Source organism: Ailuropoda melanoleuca, chromosome 9 (genome assembly GCF_002007445.2).
Source record: "Ailuropoda melanoleuca isolate Jingjing chromosome 9, ASM200744v2, whole genome shotgun sequence".
Classification (NCBI taxonomy): Eukaryota; Metazoa; Chordata; class Mammalia; order Carnivora; family Ursidae; genus Ailuropoda; species Ailuropoda melanoleuca.
The window spans coordinates 44563154-44584951 of NC_048226.1; the positions used below are offsets into that span (position 1 = coordinate 44563154).

The following is a 21798-nucleotide window of genomic DNA, read 5'->3' on the forward strand; positions in this document are numbered from 1 at the left end:
TTGTAAAGATTATATGAAATAACATTATCTCAACATTAGCAAGTGTGGGAGGTAAGGGAGCTTAGTCCTTTTTCCCCAACTAGAATTAGGTTTTTTTGAACTTTTTTCTCTTATATCACTGTTCTTCCCCATACCTATCACTTCATTTTGATTATTTTAATCTAAATGCTTAGCAAATAATACCAAGTAAAGCCAAGAATAGCCTATACTTTTATTCCCATTTACTTCCCACATTTAATCTAGATTTGTCTAGACCAGTGGTTCTTGACCCCAGGTGATTTTGCCACTCAGAAGATATTTGACAATATCTGGATACATGTTTTGTTGTCAGATAGTGGGGGTGTTGCTACTAGTTATCTAGTGGATAGAGGCCAGGAGTGCTGCTAAACACTCTTCAATGCATAGGACACCCCCCACATCAAACTATATCTAGCCACAAATTTCAGTAGTGCCAGGTTAAGAAATCTTGGTCTACACTCTGAGCTCCAAACCTCCCTCACCTTTTCCTTAATAGTGCAAAAAGGTATCTTCACAATCTGAAACAACTGGAAAAGGAACAAGCCAATTACAAATTTATGGTACTTAAAATAGTTCTTCTAATATTAAAAATGCCTAAGGGATATAGAAATCATTCAAGCTGGCTTTACCTCTGAAGATACAATAAGAAGTTCATCCAATAGAAGTATATAGCAATCGCTCCACATTGCCACTGCACAGAAGCTGGTATACCAATGAATAAGGGTGACACAAAAACGATGCTCGTTGTGTAGATAACCCATTCAACTGCGTTGGCATGATCCAAAATATAGTTCCTTTTCTGGGGTTGAAAAGAATTCAGAACTACCACATGTAGAGACCAAGACCTGGCATCTTACACACACGCACACACACACGTTGACCAGCAGCAACATTTTTGTGGCACTGCAGCCGGAGAGGGTTAGGACCAAGAAGCCAGCTCCTACCATCCTTGACTGAACTCAGAGCCCTGGGTATGGACCAGTATTGGAGGTGGCCCAGCCTCTTCTGTTGACCTGGCACACGCTGGGAATCTGATACCAAAGGAAATTCTACAGCTTTCTGGGCTTTCTCTGTAGAGTCCATTCCTTCTTAAGGAAATTCCTGGGGAGCTGCATGTTAGTTTAGTTAATTCCTTTCTGCCTGTGTAAGGACATACATGTGAATTTCTCAGGATACAAATAAACTAAAGCTGCTTCTAAGGAAGTTTGAGACCTGTGCTAATACTTAAGGACCATAACAATTTGATGTCATTTCCTGCTCTTAAAGATTTCATGTTTTGGACATCAAATTTCCTATAGAGGCGATGATTTTAGTATCAATAAAAAAATGTGGAGACCAACTCTGTTAGAGAAATCATATAACTTTATAGTTTACTTCAGGCTGTAATCTGTAAACAATGAAAATTATGACAAGATTAAATAATGTGCCCTAAATCATTTAAGCTACAATGGAACAATATAGTCTAATTCTCAGAACTGTGACAATTTACTGCAACTATATAAACACACACACACACACACACATATACACATATATAAGTACTTGCAGTGCATGTCAAACAAATGTGAAGCATTGTAACTATCATTAACATTCTTTAATGCAGATATCAATGTGCTTATATAACAAAGTAAATTTTCACATAAAATGAGGTATTGTATAAAAGATATATATCTTATAAAAAGATGCAAAAAACCCCAAAAAATAAATAAAAGACTTTAAACCTCCACACTGAGAAATAAAAGATTGATGCCAATTATTAGCCAAAGTAAGGACCTGTAGATAATTCACATAATTATTGAGTCTGATCTGAACTTGGTCCACCCATTTAAAAAAATAAGGTATGAGGTAAAAATTATGCTATAGGGGCGCCTGGGTGGCACAGCGGTTAAGCGTCTGCCTTCGGCTCAGGGCGTGATCCCGGCGTTATGGGATCGAGCCCCACGTCAGGCTCCTCTGCTGTGAGCCTGCTTCTTCCTCTCCCACTCCCCCTGCTTGTGTTCCCTCTCTCACTGGCTGTCTCTATCTCTGTCAAATAAATAAATAAAATCTTTAAAAAAAAAATTATGCTATAAAGAGTTCCCCAATTTTATTATAACTTGAAGTTTTATCCAATAAAGAAAAGCATTCTTATTAAGAAAGTAATTCAAAAGCCCATTTGAAATGGAGTCATGGACCAAGTAAGTTCTTTATAAATTGTTACATTCAAAAGTATCAAATTCAAAATCTGTTATGTTAGCAAAATATCTGATATCAGAGAAAATACAGAAAAGGCATTCATAAGTTCATTTGTAGCCAAGCAGAGCCATATGGACTAGTACAACTAGAACATCCTTACTTCAGATTTACCAAATAGGCACCATTCAATGCAGGAGTCTTATCTAAAATCATGTGATTTCTACAGTTTGAAAAGTTTATGTTTGGTATTTCCAATCCACACATTTGCCAAGTTATGTGATTTTATTCTGATGTATATTGCTTCAGTAATAGTTTAGAATTTATGTTCTGCATATTAAAGATTTGCAACTTCATAGATATAAAATGTATTGTGTACCTGTTGGAAAATTTGGACCACTTCTTTGCAATATCCAAATATACTTGATAAAAAAACTAAAATCATACAAACTTTTATAGAATATGAATTCTGAAACACAAAAGTAAAAACAGTTATGAAGGATATCAAATAAAACACTTAAGTGTCTTCATAATTTCCACTATTAAATATTTTTTCTTCGGCTTCATTCCTACATCTGTTCATATTTAAATAGAAAATTACTGTGATACCAATATAAAGACAACTCATACTCATTTCATAATGTCCTTTTTAAGAAAGGTTCAAAAATTACCAAGACTATGAATCTGTAAACCTATGTAAAAAAATTTTTTTACTATGGTAAAATACACATAAAATTTACCATTTTTGAAGTTTTGCAGTTTACACGAACATTTCAAAATGTATAATTCTGTGACGGTAAGGCAACCACCACCACCATCCATCGTCTTCTAGCTCTGTAACTTTTCATCACCCCCAAACACAAACCCTGTATCCACTAAGAACCACCCCCTCACCCCAAAATCCCTGACAGTAACAAATCTGCTTTCCTGTAGGCCTATTTTAAAGTTTTATACTTCGGCATTAAAGCTAGTATCTCATACGTGCCAATTCTCTTTAATTTACAAACTCATTTATTGACCTATTTGTTTACACTCCCTCTCATTCCACAAAGGATTTTAGGAGAAATTGTTCATATATGAATTCTACAGTCTAATTATAATAAAGTCCTATTTTTCAGATTTATTATGGGGTTAGTATTTTTAAGAAAAAAAATCACACCTTTGATTTTATTTTAAAAAGTTGAAATATGAAGACCAATTGAAAATACCTTGGTGTCTAATATTTCTGAATGATCACTAGTTTCATTGATGATTCCAGTTGAGTTGAAAGCCATACCTGGCTTTATACTGACAACAAGAAAGGTCATAGGCAGGAGACCAATACAGTAAGATCCTAAGTTCATAACGTGGGCTCTAAACCCATAAGCCAACCTACAAAAATAAATCACAATTTCAACAAAAAATACATAAGATAGAAAGTGGAAAAAGTAGTTATAATCTCTCTCAGAAATCTATTTGGTAAATTCATTGAACTTTAGAACCAACATCTTCAAATTCACCTTTTTTCATTTTCAGAAAAGGAATCTCAACTTCCCAGAAAATCATGACTTACTTAAAATCTCTCATTAATGGAAGAACAGAGACTTTAGCTCATACTTTCTGACTTCCACAATGATTGCTCTTCCCAGGTACCCCTCTCATTTCACTGTCCACTAAAATGCAAAGCTCAGGGGGACTGCTTCTTCATGTCTTATATAAAGATTTCCACCCCCTAAATATTTCATTTAATGTCAAAGATAACAGCATTTTAATACCAAAATTTGCCTTCACATTTCTTTTTCAAGGTATAAAACATTAAAATAATAAAATCTAAATTAATTAGAAGACTTTTTTTTTTTTTAAAGATTTTATTTAGTTATTTGACAGAGATAGAGACAGCCAGCAAGAGAGGGAACACAAGCAGGCGGAGTGGGAGAGGAAGAAGCAGGCTCACAGCAGAGGAGCCTGATGTGGGGCTCGATCCCATAAAGCCGGGATCACGCCCTGAGCCGAAGGCAGACGCTTAACCGCTGTGCCACCCAGGCGCCCCTAATTAGAAGACTTTAAACAAACTTAATGGGGGCATTATTAAAAAGAAATACTAGCTAATACCCACCATTTCATAAGTAAGTATTCTTTACACACAGGATGGTTGAGAAGTTCTATGCGGTTATGTTGTACCATTACCTGAGAAATAAGGGAAGATGAATAAAAACAAATTCTATTAAACTATTAAGTACAAACTAAGCTTTTTGTGTGCTGGTTTTATAACTTAATATTATACAAGTAATGCTTCTTTATGAAAGTTTGAAAAATCAAAAATTATAGCAAGAATGTATATTTTTAAAAAACGAGCTAGAGAGAACCATTTTATACTGATGCAGTTATTTGATTCAGTTTGTCTCTTTCAATTTTTCACTAGTTGAGATAGAATAAGCATTTTAATCTGATACAAAATTACAACTGGAAAGGATATTAAATATAAATAAGGAAGAGCTACAGCCTTGTTTTTTCCTTGAAGAACTCAGGCTTATCTTTCTAGAATAATTTTAAATAGTGTAATACACATAAATAGTAAATTAGCTTGTACATTATTAGGTTTTCATGAATTATTGGGAACTACTAGTATCTATTTCAAATTTTTTTTTTTTTTTTTTTTTTTTTTAGTGGAGTGAAGGAGGGAGAGGGAAAGAAAGAATCTTAAGCAGTCTCCACACTGGGTGTGGAGCCCAACATGGGGTTCAGTCTCCATAACCTTGAGGATCATGACCTGAGCTAAAATCAGATGCTTAACCAACTGAGCCACCCAGATGCCCCCAAATTAATTTTTACTTATTCAAGAAATATATAGAGGAAGTGATGTCAGCAGGATGGAACAGAAAGTCCCAGACCCTCCTATGCCCATGGAGAGAAGAGACATCAACTTAATACCAATACCCACAACAACTGCCTTTGTGAGAAATACCAAAACCAGTTAAGAGGTTCCTGCACCCCAAGTGAGCCTGTAGCCAAGAAGAACCACATCAAAGACAGCAGGAAAATTCACGGCATTCACTCGCCATAGTCCCTCTCCCAGCACAGAGCAGTGAGATCAAGAGAAAATTTCCAACTCCTAGCTTCTCCCTGAGGAGGAAAGAGAGGTGTGGAGTGTTCTAACTTGGCAGAGAGCTGCCCAAGGGACTGGCTTTTGTCTTGCCTGAATCTAAGCACTGACGGGTCCATCTAGGCTCTCAGACTTCTGTGCACAATAATTTCCTATGACAGACCAGCTATCCTTCCAGAAGAACCCCTCTCAGCTCAGTTATAATAAGGAGAGGTTTGTCATGTTATTAAAGAACTATTCAATCATGCCAAAAGTCATCCACTAAGAGAAGTGTATTTATTCAAGCAAGACTGTTTCATATAGATTATTCTGAATCTATATTTTATTAAGTCTATTACTTTTTAGAACCTACAAAGATTTTATTTCCTCCTATTCTCATTCTGGTGGTGGAAACAATGCACTCTGATAGAGGTATTGCCTATTCTTTAAGTTTACAATTTAAAAACCTCCACATACATACACAAAAATTCTCCTAAGTATAGCTGTAGTAGTTACTTTTAGGTCATTTGGCTATTGAGTCTGAACTATAATAACAACTGCAAAACATAACATACTCCAGCAGAGGTAAAATGCTTTGCATAAAGCCAACGTGAGAGTCAGTTTCCACTGCCAGCCTTGTGGGCATAAAGTCCATGTGACTCTGCATCCTTCCTACTCCAAGTACTCAGTAAGCTTCTAGATATCACTTAGGTGATGGCTGATATCACGGTCTGTACCAAAGGCTTCCATGTAGAGAAACGAACTCATTTAAAGTGAATGAAAATTCCCAACTGGTCTAGACCAGTGCTGTCCAATAGAACTTTCTGCAATGATGGAAATGTCCTATGTGCTGTTCAAAAGGAGAGCCACAAGGCACATAGTCTGCTGAGAACTTGAAATGTGCTACTACAAATGAAGAAATGAACTTTTAACTTTAATTTTAATTAGTTTTAAGTAGTCACATGTGTCTCGTGGTTACCATATTAGCACAGATCTAGACCCTAGACCACATTTGGAAATTCAACTCTCAAATAGGTTTTCTTTTGCTTGTACACAGTATTAGTTTGTTGCCAGTGTTTATAAGGCTGGGCTGCCCTCCCACACAGCACCAATTTGTTGATGCTGATAGCTGACCTCCTTTTAAACCATCTGTTACCTGTTCCCCCTGTATTTATTTGAGTTTGAGACCCCTGATTTAGACTGCAGTGGACCACCTTGGCATGTTTTTCAAGTTCCACCTGCTGGAAATGTAAAGGTACTCTTTGGAATAAGAGCTGGTTGGTCTTAAGTGTCTTGGGCAATTTGGGTCCATACTGCGCATGTTGGGCCTGCTTTCAGATCAGAATCACTCCTCCAGAAGAATCTAAGAGGTTCTGAAAGGTCCGAGTGTACCATGGAGCCCAGTGGTTAGCTGATTTGGAAGATATGACTATACAATGTCAACCTTGAATTTTCCCGTGGTTTTGCATGGAGGAAACTCTTAAATATATATGTTTATATTTAGATGGATGGAGGTAGGGAGCAAGTGCTGACTGTCCGCCTATGTTGTCATGACCATTAGGACTAAAGTGATCAAGAGTGTAGAACTTGAAGGTGGATCAAATTATAGCAACTACAAAAAGTGACTACTTTCTTTCCTAAAAAATAAAGGGTTAGGACAAATGGAGGACAGAGACCTAAAACTATTAATGTGGCATTCTTTCCAGGCCCCTTCCTAGAACTATTGTACCAAAACATTATAGAACCCATGTAGAAACTACCTGGATAATGAAAACACCGGACTTACATTTAGGGTTGTAAGAGGCTCATATGTAACATCCTGGGCCGGTGTTAATTTCTTGGTAAATTCTAATGGACACTGAAGATATGTGAAATTATACTCGATCTGTAAAAGATAAAATTTTGAAAAAATCAACAGTCCAGTATATACCCCCACAATAGGTCTTGACAAATCAAATATGCAAGGCCATCATTCTGCTAAAAATTAAGTAGTTCAAATAAAACTGAGTCATTTTGTCTGAAGAAATGTAGATTAAATCATTTCATCTTAATTTCAAAAAATAAATATCTTAGAGGGACCTGGGTGGGTCAGTTGGTTAAGCCTCTGCCTTGGACTCAGGTCATGATCTCAGCATCCTGGGATCAAGCCCCGAAGTGGGGCTCCCGGCTCAGAGGGGAGTCTGCTGCTTCATCTCCCTCTGCCCCTCCCTGCCCCACTCATGGTCTGGTGTTCTCTCTCTCTCTCTCAAATAAATAAATAAAACCTTTTTAAAAATTTAAAAAATATATCTTAGAAGGCTGTTACTTAAACTTCTCAAACCCGTAGTCATGGAAGAAGACGAATTCTCAAAAGATCACTTAGATCTTTGGAACTTCATTCTTCAGGCAATACTACTGAAGAAAATACAAAGACTAGAAACAACCCTAAATAATGCTATTAGAAACAATTAAAATATTGGGAGAAAATGGAGGAAAAATTTTCTCACAAGTAGATGATACAACAAATGAAGACAATAATTACCATCTTCTGAGATGGTTAAACTAATAACATTGTTTTTAATAGTCATTAAAGAATTAGAATAAACTTTAAATTATCATGATAAAATAAACTTACATGGTAGTCTCGGCAGGACTTGTCTCCTGTGGAGGGTATTATGCAGCAATCTAAAAGGACCTTTAAGAAAGAAAAAGTGGCTGAGGGGCGCCTGGGTGGCACAGCGGTTAAGCATCTGCCTTCGGCTCAGGCGTGATCCCGGCGTTATGGGATCGAGCCCCACGTCAGGCTCTTCTGCTATGAGCCTGCTTTTCTTCTCCCACTCCCCCTGCTTGTGTTCCCTCTCTCACTGGCTGTCTCTATCTCTGTCGAATAAATAAATAAAATCTTAAAAAAAAAAAGTGGCTCAGATATTAGTCAGAAGACTACATAAGAGACAAAATTTGATTCCCTTTCTAAAATCATACCCAATATATTCCTTTCCCTTCCCTTTATTTCTGGTACCTCAAAGATAAAACTATAATCCATGTCATTAAGGATCAAAATTTAAAATATAAAGTGTTTCAACTACCACTGCAATGCCTCAGAAATACCAAGTGATTCAGAAAATGTACCATGTAATTAAGCATGAAATTACATTTACTAAAATTTGAGTAAGAAATGTAATGAGTTTTGCCTAAGATTTGATGTCCTGGGCTTCTAGAGAATATATAAAGGATTTCTTTACTCAGCATCTTATAGTGATAATTTATTGTCTGGAAGTGTGACCTCACGGCTGAGCACTGGGGTCTTTGGTCAGGTGTCATCTTCCATATTGTCAAGCACGGAGTGCCGTGCTGGGTTCTGTACCTCACTTGCTGAGCAACACTGACAAGTATTCATCCAGAGCAGCGTGACAGCATAGAGCGGAATAGCTGTTACACACAGCAATACTGAAAGGCCCTCTAGATGCTTAAGAAAAGGAGGGAATGCTTAAGGGATTATTAGAGCCACACCTCTAGGGTGTGTAGGGACAAATATTTTTATGGGGTGCCTATTAATGTAAACAATTTCAGTCACCCCAAATCTGTGTATTGGCACCTTTCTGGTGACCCAAATTCATCTTGAGAAAAAAATACTGCCCAGTCAGGTTGCCCTCCTGGAACAGAGTCTGGACACAAAGCCTCAGATGATCCCACCAGTGTGTTGCCCAAAACTCCTGGGGCATCTGGTCAACCCCACCTGCAAAACACAGGGGTGGAGGACTGGACAGCACTCTGCAGGGACCCAGACCCCACTGGCAGGACACTGCTGTCCTGTCTGGTCTCAAGCACCAGAGGGACTTAAAAAAGTTCAAACTCTTGGTGACCAGGCAGTGATAATAAGGGTCATAAAGGCATCATAAAAGAAATAAAGACAAAGCTAGTCAGTAGTGCTGTGCAAAGCAGAACCAGAGAAGCAGGTCTGAGACTGAGAATTTTATAAACATCAGCATAAGCAAAATAAAGATAGGCTGTGGGGGAGGATGGGGGAAGGTGGGGGTATACAGGGGGAAGGATTATGTAAATTATTCAAATGTGTCACGTGAGGCTAAACTGAAAGGCCTTCATGTTTCCCTATTTAAGGAAAAATTCACAACATTAAAATACAAGGAAATTATAGAAAACTAACTAGAAAATACAAAGTAGTGTAAAAAAGAAAACAAATCATAATCCTACAATTGTGATAATTCTTAATAACATTTTGGTATAATTTCTTCAGTTCAATCCAATGTTTTCCATATGTGAATATTTCTAACATTCTATTATTAATAATGCTGCAGAAAACATTTCTGTGTATAAATCTGTCTATATTCTGATTATTCATTAGGACTTTCCAAAAACTGGAATTACTAAGTAAGAAATTCTGAGATCATTTTCAATCCTGAATATTTATGTGCCCTTTGATGAAATTGGAGCACCTGAAATGGTAATTTATGGACTGGACTGGCTCCAATTCTATTAGATACTGTAAAGAAAAAAATGCGAAGCACTTAACACATACTAAGTGCTTACTGAATAAATAAAAATGGTGTTTAGTATAGTACTAATAACCACAGAAGCAGTATAAAAANGTGTTCCCTCTCTCGCTGTCTGTCTCTATCTCTGCCAAATAAATAAAAATAAAAATCTTAAAAAAATAAAAATGGTGTGATTAGTATAGTACTAATAACCACAGAAGCAGTATAAAAATAGGAGGTATAATATAAACCAAGCACCATCCTGAATACTTCATATATTTTACCTCTAATTTCTCTAATCACTTCACAAGATCAGTATCAGCAACATTTTTAGAGGTAAGGAAAGCAGAAAATGGGGGTGCCTGGGTGGCTTAGTTGGTTAAGCAGCTGCCTTCGGCTCAGGTCATAATCCCGGGGTCCTGGGATCCAGCCCTGCATCATCACGTCATTGGGCTCCCTGCTCAACGGGGAATCTGCTTCTCCCTCTCCCTTTGCATCTCCCCGCCCCCCCCTTGCTTGCACTCTTATCTCTTTCTCAAATAAAAAGAATCTTTAAAAATTTTTAAAAAAGAAAGCAAGCAGAAAATGAAGCTGAGGGGTGAAATGACTTGCCTAAAGCAGCACAGCAAGAGGCAGAGCCAGGACTAAATCCCAGGACCATCAGGCTCTGAACCTGGCTCTATGTCCCTTGTATCACTATGTCTCACTGCTTCCTCCAGTATTTAAATATATTTTTCCCTATGAATGACAATGTCCTTCCATTTTTTTTAATTATTATTCTATATCTATCCCAATCTTCAAACTTCAACCTTCCCAAGGAGGTCTCTTATCTGCATCCTTAAACACTCACACCCTCAACAGTTCTTAGGTGTTTCTCTTGTTGTAGGAGTCCAATCACATGCTGGGTATATGTTTAATCCAGCAGAGAAGCACACATTTGGAGGTCCTTAGAGGCCAGGCAGGTAATGTAAATGAAAAAACTGTGCCAGCCTTAAAAGCTCTTTCCCATTGTTTCTGAAATGTTGGGTCTCCCTGGGCTGGCTTCTGTCTTCACAGTTTGGGTAGAGGCAGATATTGAGAAATCTCTCTCTACTACAAGGAGAGAAGTTGCACCAGAATGACAATACATGGCAACCAACAGCAGGCATTGGACGGAGTATACAAAGGGAAGAGGTGGGGTGTACCAAAAGGGAGAGTGTTTGCCCCTTCTAAAGGAAGCAGCTGCTACTAGCCTGGCAGTTCCTGCCTCATGAGAAGGAGGCCCAGTCACCAGATATTCTGATTTTTACAGAAAGCCATATATGTGGATCCTTAAGGGAGGCATCCTGGTTTTAAATGTTAATAACTACTGTAGATTTGAAACAATAACATGCATGCCCCCCAGAAAACACCTAGAGACTTTATTCAGCCAGCAACCACCATTAGTATTCTCGGTTCTAGACTTGGATTATCTGAATAAAAAAAATCTGTTGACTGTATTTTCCTATATTCCACACAACAATAACATTCTTTAATCCAAGTAGGTCCTTTCTAAATACTTGCTGGCTAACTTCCCTGATTGTTAGCTTATAGGAAACAAGAAATTTTACTTTAAAAATGAAAATTACTATTATCTACATTGTGATTACAACAATAAATCCTCATGTGATATGCCAAGCATATAACCAGAAGCAGTTCTGTCTAGAGAGCTTACTTTCATGCATTCAGGGAGGTATTCTACCATTTCCATGACTGGACATTTATTGCTTGAAGAATAATGACTAAAAACCTTAAGGCATTCTTCCCATCTGTAAAAAATAACAATGGTGATAATAATAAAACAAACACAAGTCTTAATCTTTCTGTTCCATACAACAAAGCTACCAGCTGAAATTCAAGATTATATCTTTACAAGAAACCTGAATTTGTTCCAGTGGAACCAATATGTGAATCAAGATCAATCGAATAATAGGATCCTTGTCCATTAATGGAAATTAGAAATGTGGGCAAATTCCAGGATGCCTGTTATGATCACTGTTCTCTTTCTCTAAATGCCTTCTAAAGAAGGCAAGCTTTTACCTTCTTTTCATTCTGAAGCCGTGAAATAGTGTGAGCTGGTCATGTTGGGTAGAGATATTCACATTCATGTATATACAATAGCAACACAGTACTGGACACACGATATTTAGCATTTAATACATGTATACATCATATGTTGCATTAAACTACAAAACAACATGTGTCAAGTACATTAATAAGCATGAACTCTGCCAGGAGATTGCAGAGCCTGCTCCTTTCATCACCATCCAATTGGAGAGAACAAGAAGATACTTATGATACCAAAGGGGAAATAAATCCCCAACAGCAAGTAAAGAAGAGACATCTACTTCCAAGATCCAATCTATGTCATAAGAGACTATTTCTAAAAAGTACCCAAATTTTCTGTTAACCCTATCAGTAAAATCCATCTAGAATATCTGCATAGGGGCGTCTGGGTGGCACAGCGGTTAAGCGTCTGCCTTCGGCTCAGGGCGTGATTCTGGCGTTATGGGATCGAGCCCCACATCAGGCTCCTCCACTAGGAGCCTGCCTTCTTCCTCTCCCACTCCCCCTGCTTGTGTTCCCTCTCTTGCTGGCTGTCTCTATCTCTGTCAAATAAATAAAATCTTTAAAAAAAAAAAAAGAATATCTGCATAATCAGTAGAAAATGTCCAGTTGCACACTTGCACGGACTAGTGTTTCAAAGAAATGATCAGCAGGGGGATCTTGAGAACAAACACAGGCTTGATCAGTCTTGAATAGGACATGGTTCATCTCTGTGTCCATGACTGGGTGACCCTGGGCCCTTGAGCATATCTGTGATTATACAAAAATTTATGTATGAAAAGTAGGACAAACTACCCTCCAACTTCATCATTAAAACTCCTTACAGTATGGCTTAAAAATCCACAACCACAAAAGATCATGTGTTAAGGGAAATTCCTATAGATGGCCTTAGTAACGGCATGGATATACCCCGGAGATTATTTTCACCAACATTCCATCTTGACATTTCTGTTGGAAAGAAAGTGTTGGACAGATTCAGGTAGAGCAGAGCAGAGAGTGTTAGACAATGACTAGACGACACACGCCTGAACCCCATGGTCTTACATGGGTGTTATGAAGGTGATCTATGCTCCCATAATTTACAGATAGAAACCGAAAACCAGAGAGGTTAAGTTAACGCGTCTGTTGCTACCCAAAGAGTTAATTAAAAATCTTATGTAAACAACTGATGTTAAGGAATGTTGATTAACAGCTGAAACTTATTCTTTTCCTGTTTCCTCTCAGGTTGTGTATCATCCCGCATGCCAGAGGACACTAAATGACAGTGGGATAGGGAGACCGCATACCTTTTGTTCTTGATGGTGGTAAGAACCACCTCCTTCCTCTTATTGTGAATTGCAACATGCAAAAAGGAGGCCTGCTGCTTGTTCAGGACAATGTCAGCATCGTAGCTCAGAAGGAGTGCAACGGCTTTGGCATGGCCTTCCCTTGCGGCAAAGTGAAGCGCAGTGTTCTTTCAGAAAAAATAGAACACAGAAAATCCAGTAACAATGGCTGGTCATCCTTTGCCTATTTTTCAGCTTTCATTGTTGAACTACTTAAATTATTAACAAACTTAACTATTTAATACCAAAATACATAAAATTTAAAGCCAGTGTTCAGAATCAGGCATCGCATAATGAGTTTATAATTCAAACATCGTGTGTGTGTGTGTGTGTGCTGTCTATGTGTGTATATGGAATTCCAAGTGGCTTGTTTTGTTTTTGCAGTGGGATGATTCCACAAGGATAAATGACAAACGTTCAGGGTAAGGATATTGGAGTGAACACAGAATACTTCTAAGAGATTTATTGTCTTAGAGCAGTGATTTCCAGATTTGAGGTTTTCACAGGCTTGTGGACTTTTAAGAAAAATCAGAGATTGCTAGAAGGTTGCCAGTCTTTAATTTCGCCACACAGAGACATTTTAAAAAGCAGTGACAACCCTCTATCATTTCATGAAACAATGCGCATTTATCCTAATACACTCCATAAAAAAAAAGGGAGAATATCATAGCAGAATAAAGGTAGTCCTTCAAATCTAATACACTTAGTTTTATGAAAACTTATCCCTAACCTCGTCATTTCTCTCGGTTCACCAGGGATTAGTGAAAATTTTTTCATCTATCTACATGGGCCTGTGGAGTCTCTGAGAGACTAGAGGTATTCTCAACACACATCCACCCTGTTGGCATTCTCCTTATTCTTTTCCCCTGCAGAGGAAGAACCCCCAAAAAAGTATGAATGCAGCAAGGAAGGAAGGAGAGTGGCCAAGAAGGAGGCTTTCTTGCAATTTTGGAAGTTTCTCCTATGCCAAGCCATTGGGTAGGTATGAGGAACACAGTACATACCCCTTCTTCATCTAGCCGATCTGTGCACTTCAAGTTAGTGTCAAGAATGACCTTCATGGTCTGAGTGTACCCGCCTAAGGAAGCATGATGCAAAGCAGTCCAGCCATTGTGGTCACTGTGAAAGAGTGAAGACAAGACTGTGCATTCACTTCACAGATGAATCGTGGGAAGGGATGCTGCCCATTGGAAAGGTGAGCTGGACAGCAACAACAACAAAATGCCTGTCTGAGTTCTAGCAACTAAATATTACATGTTTCTAACAAACGAGCTAATTTCAAGCCTAATGGCCTTTAATAGACTTCCTAGAAGGTGATTCACACATATTTTTTAATTTAGCAGATTAACATATAAACACATTATCAACCATCTGGGGGTGGGTAAAACTAGAGTTAGCATGTCTCTGTCGTACATATTTTTTCAAGGCTGTAATGTACTTATACACAGTATTTTAAATGTTTTATTCTTTCACTGAATATCATATAAAAAATTTGCCATGATGTGGGGGGGTGCCGGGCTGGCTCAGTCAGTAGAGCCCACATCTCCTGATTTCGGGGTTGTGAGTTCAAGCCCCACGGTGAGTATAGAGATTGCTTAAAAATAAAATCTTAAAAAAATCCATGATGGTAGTATTAGTCTTCATGGACACTAGGTATTGTTAATGATAATAATATCATCTTACAACACTTGGTCTTAAAATGCCTAGCTTAATGCTACTTCTTCTTCTAAGTGTTCAGGTCTGAAGAGAGCATTCCGCTTGTGCTCTGAAAGATGCTTTCTTAATCCCTTTAGAAAATGTTTGTCCTTTCTCACAGAAATTCAAGATGTAAATACAATGAAGGCTTGTCATTTTTCCAAATGAGAGAGAGGGAAGAAAAAAAAAAAGCATGAGATCCTGACAGAATTTCAGTGCTAGTGAGCAATTATTTTAGGGTGCAAAGTCCACCTCGAGGTTTCAGCTATTATGATGTAATTAAGCAACAAGTCTCTGCCTGGATCCATTTGGGATCCTCTTTGCACATCCACTGCCCGGTGCCTCCTTGGAGGCAGGAAGGAACTGAGTAGAGCATTCCTTTTGCAGCTGCAACCCTACTTTGCATGATTGGTGCTCTGATAAAAAAAAAAAAAATGAACATGGCCTTTTGAAAATTAGGCTAATGAGCTCTTTGCTTCCGTGCTGGTAAAATTATAAAATAGCTCACCAAACTTCTATAAAACTTTTCTTTTTACAAAGATGTCATTTAATTATACTACATTTTTTTAATGCTTATTTTGTCTTTGCTCCTTGTGTTAGACTTCCTTTAAGTATAATGAAATTCAGGAATTCTTCATGTCTGGTGTTGCAGCATGAAGGGAGATTTTCACGTCCATCATTCGTCAGACTAAATGAAAAAGTCTGAATTTGTATGGGGTGTGTGTGTATGTGTATTTGTATAAAAGGATGGTAGCATGATGAAGCAAAATATGAAGAACTGTATTTCAAAGATTCTGAGAACTACTTTGCACAAAGCTACTTATTCTGTAACCTCGAATGAAGTCTTCAACTTTATAAATTGTGACATCTTTACCTGTCAATTAGAAATAATACTGATGTCCCTTTCAATATTTGAGAAGTCAAATATATTTTGAAGATTAAATAAGATGGATAAAAGTACGTAGAAAGTTAGCTGTCATAAAAATAAGATAGAAAAACAGCCAGAATGGCCAATTAAAAAGAATATATAAATATTCTGATCACATATCCTTACCTGAGAAATAATGCACCTTTTTTCAGAAGAAGTTGAACTACTTTATCATGCCCATTTTTTGCAGCCAGGTGGAGAGGTGTCATTCCATGAAGGTCACCTTCATTCAAAAGCCTGGTGTCACTCATGTCTTGCAGAAGCCTCTGACAGGTGTTGATTCGCCCATAACTTGAAAAAAATTAGGTTTCACATTTCCAAAGCAAATATTAAACAGAGAAAAAACATGCTCAGGTGTTGCATAAACTGACCCTTACCTGGCTGCAAAATGTAAGGGTGATTTCTTATCTTTGCTTTTGGAACGAATGGACACATTAAAGTCAAGTAGGTTATTTACAGAGACAGGAATCCCATGTCTACACGCATAATGTAGAGGGGTACACCCATCATCATCTTCATCCATTACCAGCTTTTTAATATGCTGCATCTATGGGAAAAAATATCAATATTCTAAATATAGTTCTGTTCTCATACTAATTTAGTATTTTTCAAACTGTTCTGTAGGCAGTATTTTCCAATAAGGACCGAGATGTGAAGAAAAAAAAAGGATCAATATGTGTACCTTGAGGGCAAAAATATAAATAACTTAAAGGTACTAGAATAAAATAAATATGGATGATGATGTATGCTCTGTCTCCCTAAAATGTACATTACTGCATTAAGGACTCTGAGAAATCTTAAGAATAAAAAATGTACTTAACATATTCAACTGAGCGTTTTCTTAATGTACTTTGCTAAAGGCCACCCCTTCAGTCCTCCTTTTACATTTTCCCCCCAAATAACACTTAAGAGGTTAATGCTAAGCTTAATGCTAACATGTTCTGTTGGGCAAAAGGGATGAGATGCTGAAATTAGATTTACTTTATTTTTATATGAATATTAAATTAAAAAATAGCAAATGAATACTTAATCCAATCAATAAATTATTTTTAAAATATTCAAATAAAAGTATTTTATTCTTTATTAAAGACTTTGACAATATTAAAATCTATTTATTTCAAAAATATGATGAACTTCAGATACACCTAATTGTCACTCAGTAAATATGAGATGGTGAATATAAATATGAGATAATGTTGCAACCTGCCAAGTCAAACGTGAATAAGTTTTCTTAATTGATGATGAAATATTGCTAATTTACTCATGTACCTGGCTTTTCCACTGTGATATGCAATTCGTAATGGTTAAAAGAGTGATGGAAAGCTGACTCATTATAGATAGGGATATACAGGAACCCTCTGTAACTTGGAAAATTCGACCTCAATGAAATGTATTATTATCAAAATCATCATCACTGTGTTGTAAATAAATATTCAAATATGGCATCTTTATTTTAAAATAATTTTTCAAATTCCAGAATCAGCCTTCATGATAATGAGAATCATAATAAGCAAAATCAATGTACTCTCTGTTGAACCCAACTCAGTTTATGGAAATCCACATGTACATATATTACCTGCATAAACTCAGGTCTCAGATTTTTTAAACCATGAGGTTGCTGTACAGTCAAATGCAAAAAATTACGTCCAAGTTGATCTTTTATGTCTACACGGGCACCTAAAAAAACACAATATAACTTCTACTTATTTATTTAAAACATTATCTATGGTGGATTTTCAATTTAAGAAAATGTAAGTTACTTAAAACTCTGTCAACCATTAATTTACTGGAAACTTTATTTAGATAAGAAAACTATATTTAAAATGGGTTTACCTTGGTGTGTGTGTGTGTGTGTGTGTGTGTGTGTGTGTGTGTAGGGGGAGTGGAGACTAAATCATTTGTTAACTAATAAGGAGATCTTAGCTTATAAAGCATGAAATATAAAGATGGAGAGATTAGATATCAAGAAAAGAGAAGGGACAGTAGCTCTCTTCTCTGTAATCTTCACATCAGGTTAGTACTTACATTGGGGGCAGTTATAGGACCTACATCACAGGATTAATCATTGAGAGAATATAGATAAAATGTTCAGCAACGTCCCTGCGATAAAATACTTGCTTAATAAATGTTGTCTATTTTTGTTTTGCAATTATCTTTTTAAGTATCACACCCTTACTGGACTGAAAATTTTTCTAGACAGAGTAAGCATTCCATTTATCTTTGTTTTTTTTTTAAATAATTTTTTATTATGTTATGTTAGTCACCATACAGTACATCATTAGTTTTTGATGTAGTGTTCCATGCTTCATTGTTTGCGTTTAACACCCAGTGCTCCATGCAATATGTGCCCTCCTTAATACCCATCACTGGGCTAGCCCAATCCCCCACTCCCCTCCCCTCTGAAGCCCTCAGTTTGTTTCCCAGAGTCCATAGTCTCTCATGGTTCATTCCCTCTTCCGTGTACCCCCCCTTCATTCTTCCCTTCCTTCTCCTACTTATCTCCCTATTTCTTATGTTCCATAATCTATTTATCTTTGTATTCACAGCACTTGGACCGATGCCTGGTGCACAATAAATGGTCAATAAATGTTTAATATAAAATTGAGTAGTAGTTCTAAAAGCTTGTCTTGGCCCCTCGTAGTACCTTTAGAGAGTAGCAAATTTACAATATTCCAAGATGCAGAAGCAGTTGCTAATATAAGTGGAGAACGTCCTTCCGAATCAGTACTATTAATATCTGCTCCCTAAAATAAAATAAGTTATTCAACAAAGAGCTTATGAACAAGTTAGCTTACATTGCAATATGTAAATAATGTTAATTCATTAAAATAGAGTATCCATAATATGGCTAGCACTTAAGCACGTGACTAACTACAGAAGTACTTGAAATTTCCCTATAATTCATATGTTATAACATCAGAAATCAAGACATTCTTTTACAATTTCAAAGACAAAAATTATCCTCACATGTTAACCTTCTGATTGCTGTCTGGCAATTGATCAATGTTACTACCTACATCATAAAAATAAAGTCCTCTGGCCTATAGCAAAAGTTTAGTTCTCAATGTAAGAAAATATTTTTAAACATCTGTGATAAAAAAAATCTTCCAAATTTATTGCATGTGATTTAAACATTCACAAGTGGATTTTTTAAAAAAAAATTCACTTCATCTGAAATAAATGAACTTAAATAACTGAACTGAAATGATTCAGATCCTAAAGTAATATTTTAGCCAAATATTTGAGAAAATTTATATTTAACATCGTATCTATTTTAAATGACTAAGTCAGTATTTATCATGATGTGTTACAGTTATAATACTTTATAGGACCAGAAACAAGGCTAAAAAAGTCCATGGAAAGAATTCTATCTTTTGGACTAGGTAATAAAAATAGCTTAAATTCTGACTGTGGATATTTCCGTTTTGGGGGGACCCAGCAAATACAAAGGATGATAGCACCAATGTCCCCTTTGAAAATCTCATGTTGGTTAGTGAGGTTCTGCCACAGTTCTCTTGCCAGGTGAAGATACAGCTGCATTTGCAGGAAACCATGCATGACAAAACTACGGCATATAATGAATCTTTCCAGGATTTCTCTATGTAAATATCACAATTTCAATAGTTGCTATTGACAACAAACCCATGATAAATGCTACAAATGGAATTACATTCATTGCTGATATGGTGGGGCTTAAATAAATACATCATATATTCATCTGTGTAAATGACTTGTTAAAATTTAACTAAAAGCCAACTGAGTACACTTCTTAGAATGAAAAAGATTGTGTGCTTTCACTTGTAACAGACTTTGGACAATATTTCTAATTTCTTTATTTTTCCTTGTTTGAAAGATGGCACTGAGGCAGCTGGGGTAGAAGCTTACAGTGAATGGCGGAGGCAACACGTGCTACCTTCTCCTTCGTGGAAGAGTCAGCAGAGTTGTGAAGCCTGACCCTCTTCTAGGACTGGTTCACAGAACTGTCCTTGCCATGTACCCACCAATCCCCAACAGCAAAAACATGGATCCAGGTATCGAAAATATATTTCAGGGGCGCCTAGGTGGCACAGCGGTTAAGCGTCTCTTCGGCTCAGGGCGTGATCCCGGCGTTGTGGGATCGAGCCCCATGTCAGGCTCCTCTGCTAGGAGCCTGCTTCTTCCTCTCCCACTCCCCTTGCTTGTGTTCCCNCCCTTGCTTGTGTTCCCTCTCTCTCTGGCTGTCTCTATCTCTGTCGAATAAATAAATAAAATCTTAAAAAAAAAAATATATATATATATATATTTCGGTACTTCTGACCAACTTCATGGCAATGATGTCTGGCCAGGATGTATTCAGACACAACATATTCTGTTTGTAAATGTGTCAGTCGTCTTTCTATGAACTTTTTTGCTGAGAAGCAACAAATTAAAATTTGGCTTATTTTGAAAACTTATATTATTATATGATTTTTCTTTTTTTTTTTTTAATTTTTTTTTTTTTTAGATTTTTTTTAGATTTTATTGATTTGACAGAGATAGAGACAGCCAGTGAGAGAGGGAACACAAGCAGGGGGAGTGGGAGAGGAAGAAGCAGGCTCATAGCGGAGGAGCCTGATGTGGGGCTCGATCCCGGAACGCCGGGATCACGCCCTGAGCCGAAGGCAGATGCTTAACCGCTGTACCACCCAGGCGCCCCTATATGATTTTTCAACTGGAAATACTAATAAAATAAAAAACTGTCCATGGAATAGTTACCACTGAAATTAAGTAGTCTGCTAGTTCATGGTGATCGAATAGAGAGGCTCTATAAAAAGAGAGTGACACACATGTTAAAATACTCATGATATAAATATATAAAATAAAGCTATTATACTGTACTCAAAAAGTCAATTTAGATAACCATTTAACAACATAATAAAATGCTTGGCAATCAATAATCTTTCAAAATTTATAATTTTGTGTAATTCAAAATATAAAACTATAAAAAATTATAATTGTGATTTGGATGATATTTTCAGAGTAATAGTTATAGTTTATATACATCAAAGATTTTCATCCTCATCTTTAAGCAAAATGATTTTCTCCTTGTAAAATCATCATGAAGCCATGAAGTGAGTAGTAACCTCTGTCCTAAGAGCTTAAAACAAAAGAACTCGTTATCATCATGATCATGGGAATGAAAACAGTTGCATGCAAGGTGCACCTAAAATGCATCTGCAGTGTTCAAAATGCCCTCTTTTTGCCAAAAGTTAACAAGGCAGCATTAACTTTCATAAGGTTTTGAAGCCAAAGACAAATTTGGGGAGAACTGAAGTCACTTTTGTATTATCTCACAGCTAGTCATAAGGATAATAGTAAGGATAAAAGCAAGTAAAAACTTTCAATCTATATTAAAGCACTTTCGTAACAAACGTTAATACCAATGATTGAAAACTTTGTTTCCTGTCTCAAATCTTTGTTCCTATATAAGATCATCTCAGCTACTCTTAGCCTTTTGTATATAAATTTCAGAATCAGCTTATTTTCACCTCAAATTCACAGGAGGTTGTATTACATTTAAACTACGTTTATTAAAATACATTTAGCAACTGTAGGAAATGAATAATAACGTTAAGGCCCCATTTGATTTGTTCTTCTATCCCCCAGTCTAGAGCTTTGCTACTCAAAGTGTGGGCTGCAGACCAGCACTGGCACCACCTGGGAATTCATTAGAAATGCAAATTCTCTGTAGATCTTAACATTGAGGCTGGGAGGGCTTAAGACTTGCGAAATGTTACATAACCAGGTAGGGCTGGCACCCTATTTCCCTTACTCCAAAGCTTACTGTTTCAGTTAGAACAATGTACTGGGATCTTTGCATTATGGTAACAATAAGAATTCTAGCCCAAAGAGCAAACTTCCCTTTGAAGCTCAAAATAAACTCCAAATGTCACTGGTTATTTGAAGACATTTCAGGACTGTAGATCAGTATTAGGTTAATCAGAATTGAATTGAATTGGTCCAAGAAATCTACAGCCAATCCAAAGTTGACTATGTCCAACTAGAGCAGTCAGCAGGCTGAGG

At 36.9% G+C, this 21798-nt stretch overlaps 1 protein-coding gene across 1 annotated transcript in view; it reads right to left on the reverse strand.

The window, feature by feature from the left end:
- The window catches only part of TRPA1 (transient receptor potential cation channel subfamily A member 1), a 51873-nt gene that overhangs the window by 11396 nt on the left and 18679 nt on the right, over positions 1-21798 (reverse strand). The window contains exons 8-21 of the mRNA XM_002922799.2: positions 20491-20539; positions 18401-18500; positions 17333-17433; positions 16134-16303; positions 15883-16047; positions 14138-14252; positions 13095-13261; positions 11417-11510; positions 7866-7925; positions 7038-7136; positions 4286-4356; positions 3399-3561; positions 2570-2659; positions 648-817 (exon numbers count right to left, since the gene is read on the reverse strand). Of these exons, the coding sequence (XP_002922845.2) occupies positions 648-817; positions 2570-2659; positions 3399-3561; positions 4286-4356; positions 7038-7136; positions 7866-7925; positions 11417-11510; positions 13095-13261; positions 14138-14252; positions 15883-16047; positions 16134-16303; positions 17333-17433; positions 18401-18500; positions 20491-20539 (1614 nt within the window). The remainder of the gene's footprint in view (positions 1-647; positions 818-2569; positions 2660-3398; positions 3562-4285; positions 4357-7037; positions 7137-7865; positions 7926-11416; positions 11511-13094; positions 13262-14137; positions 14253-15882; positions 16048-16133; positions 16304-17332; positions 17434-18400; positions 18501-20490; positions 20540-21798) is intronic.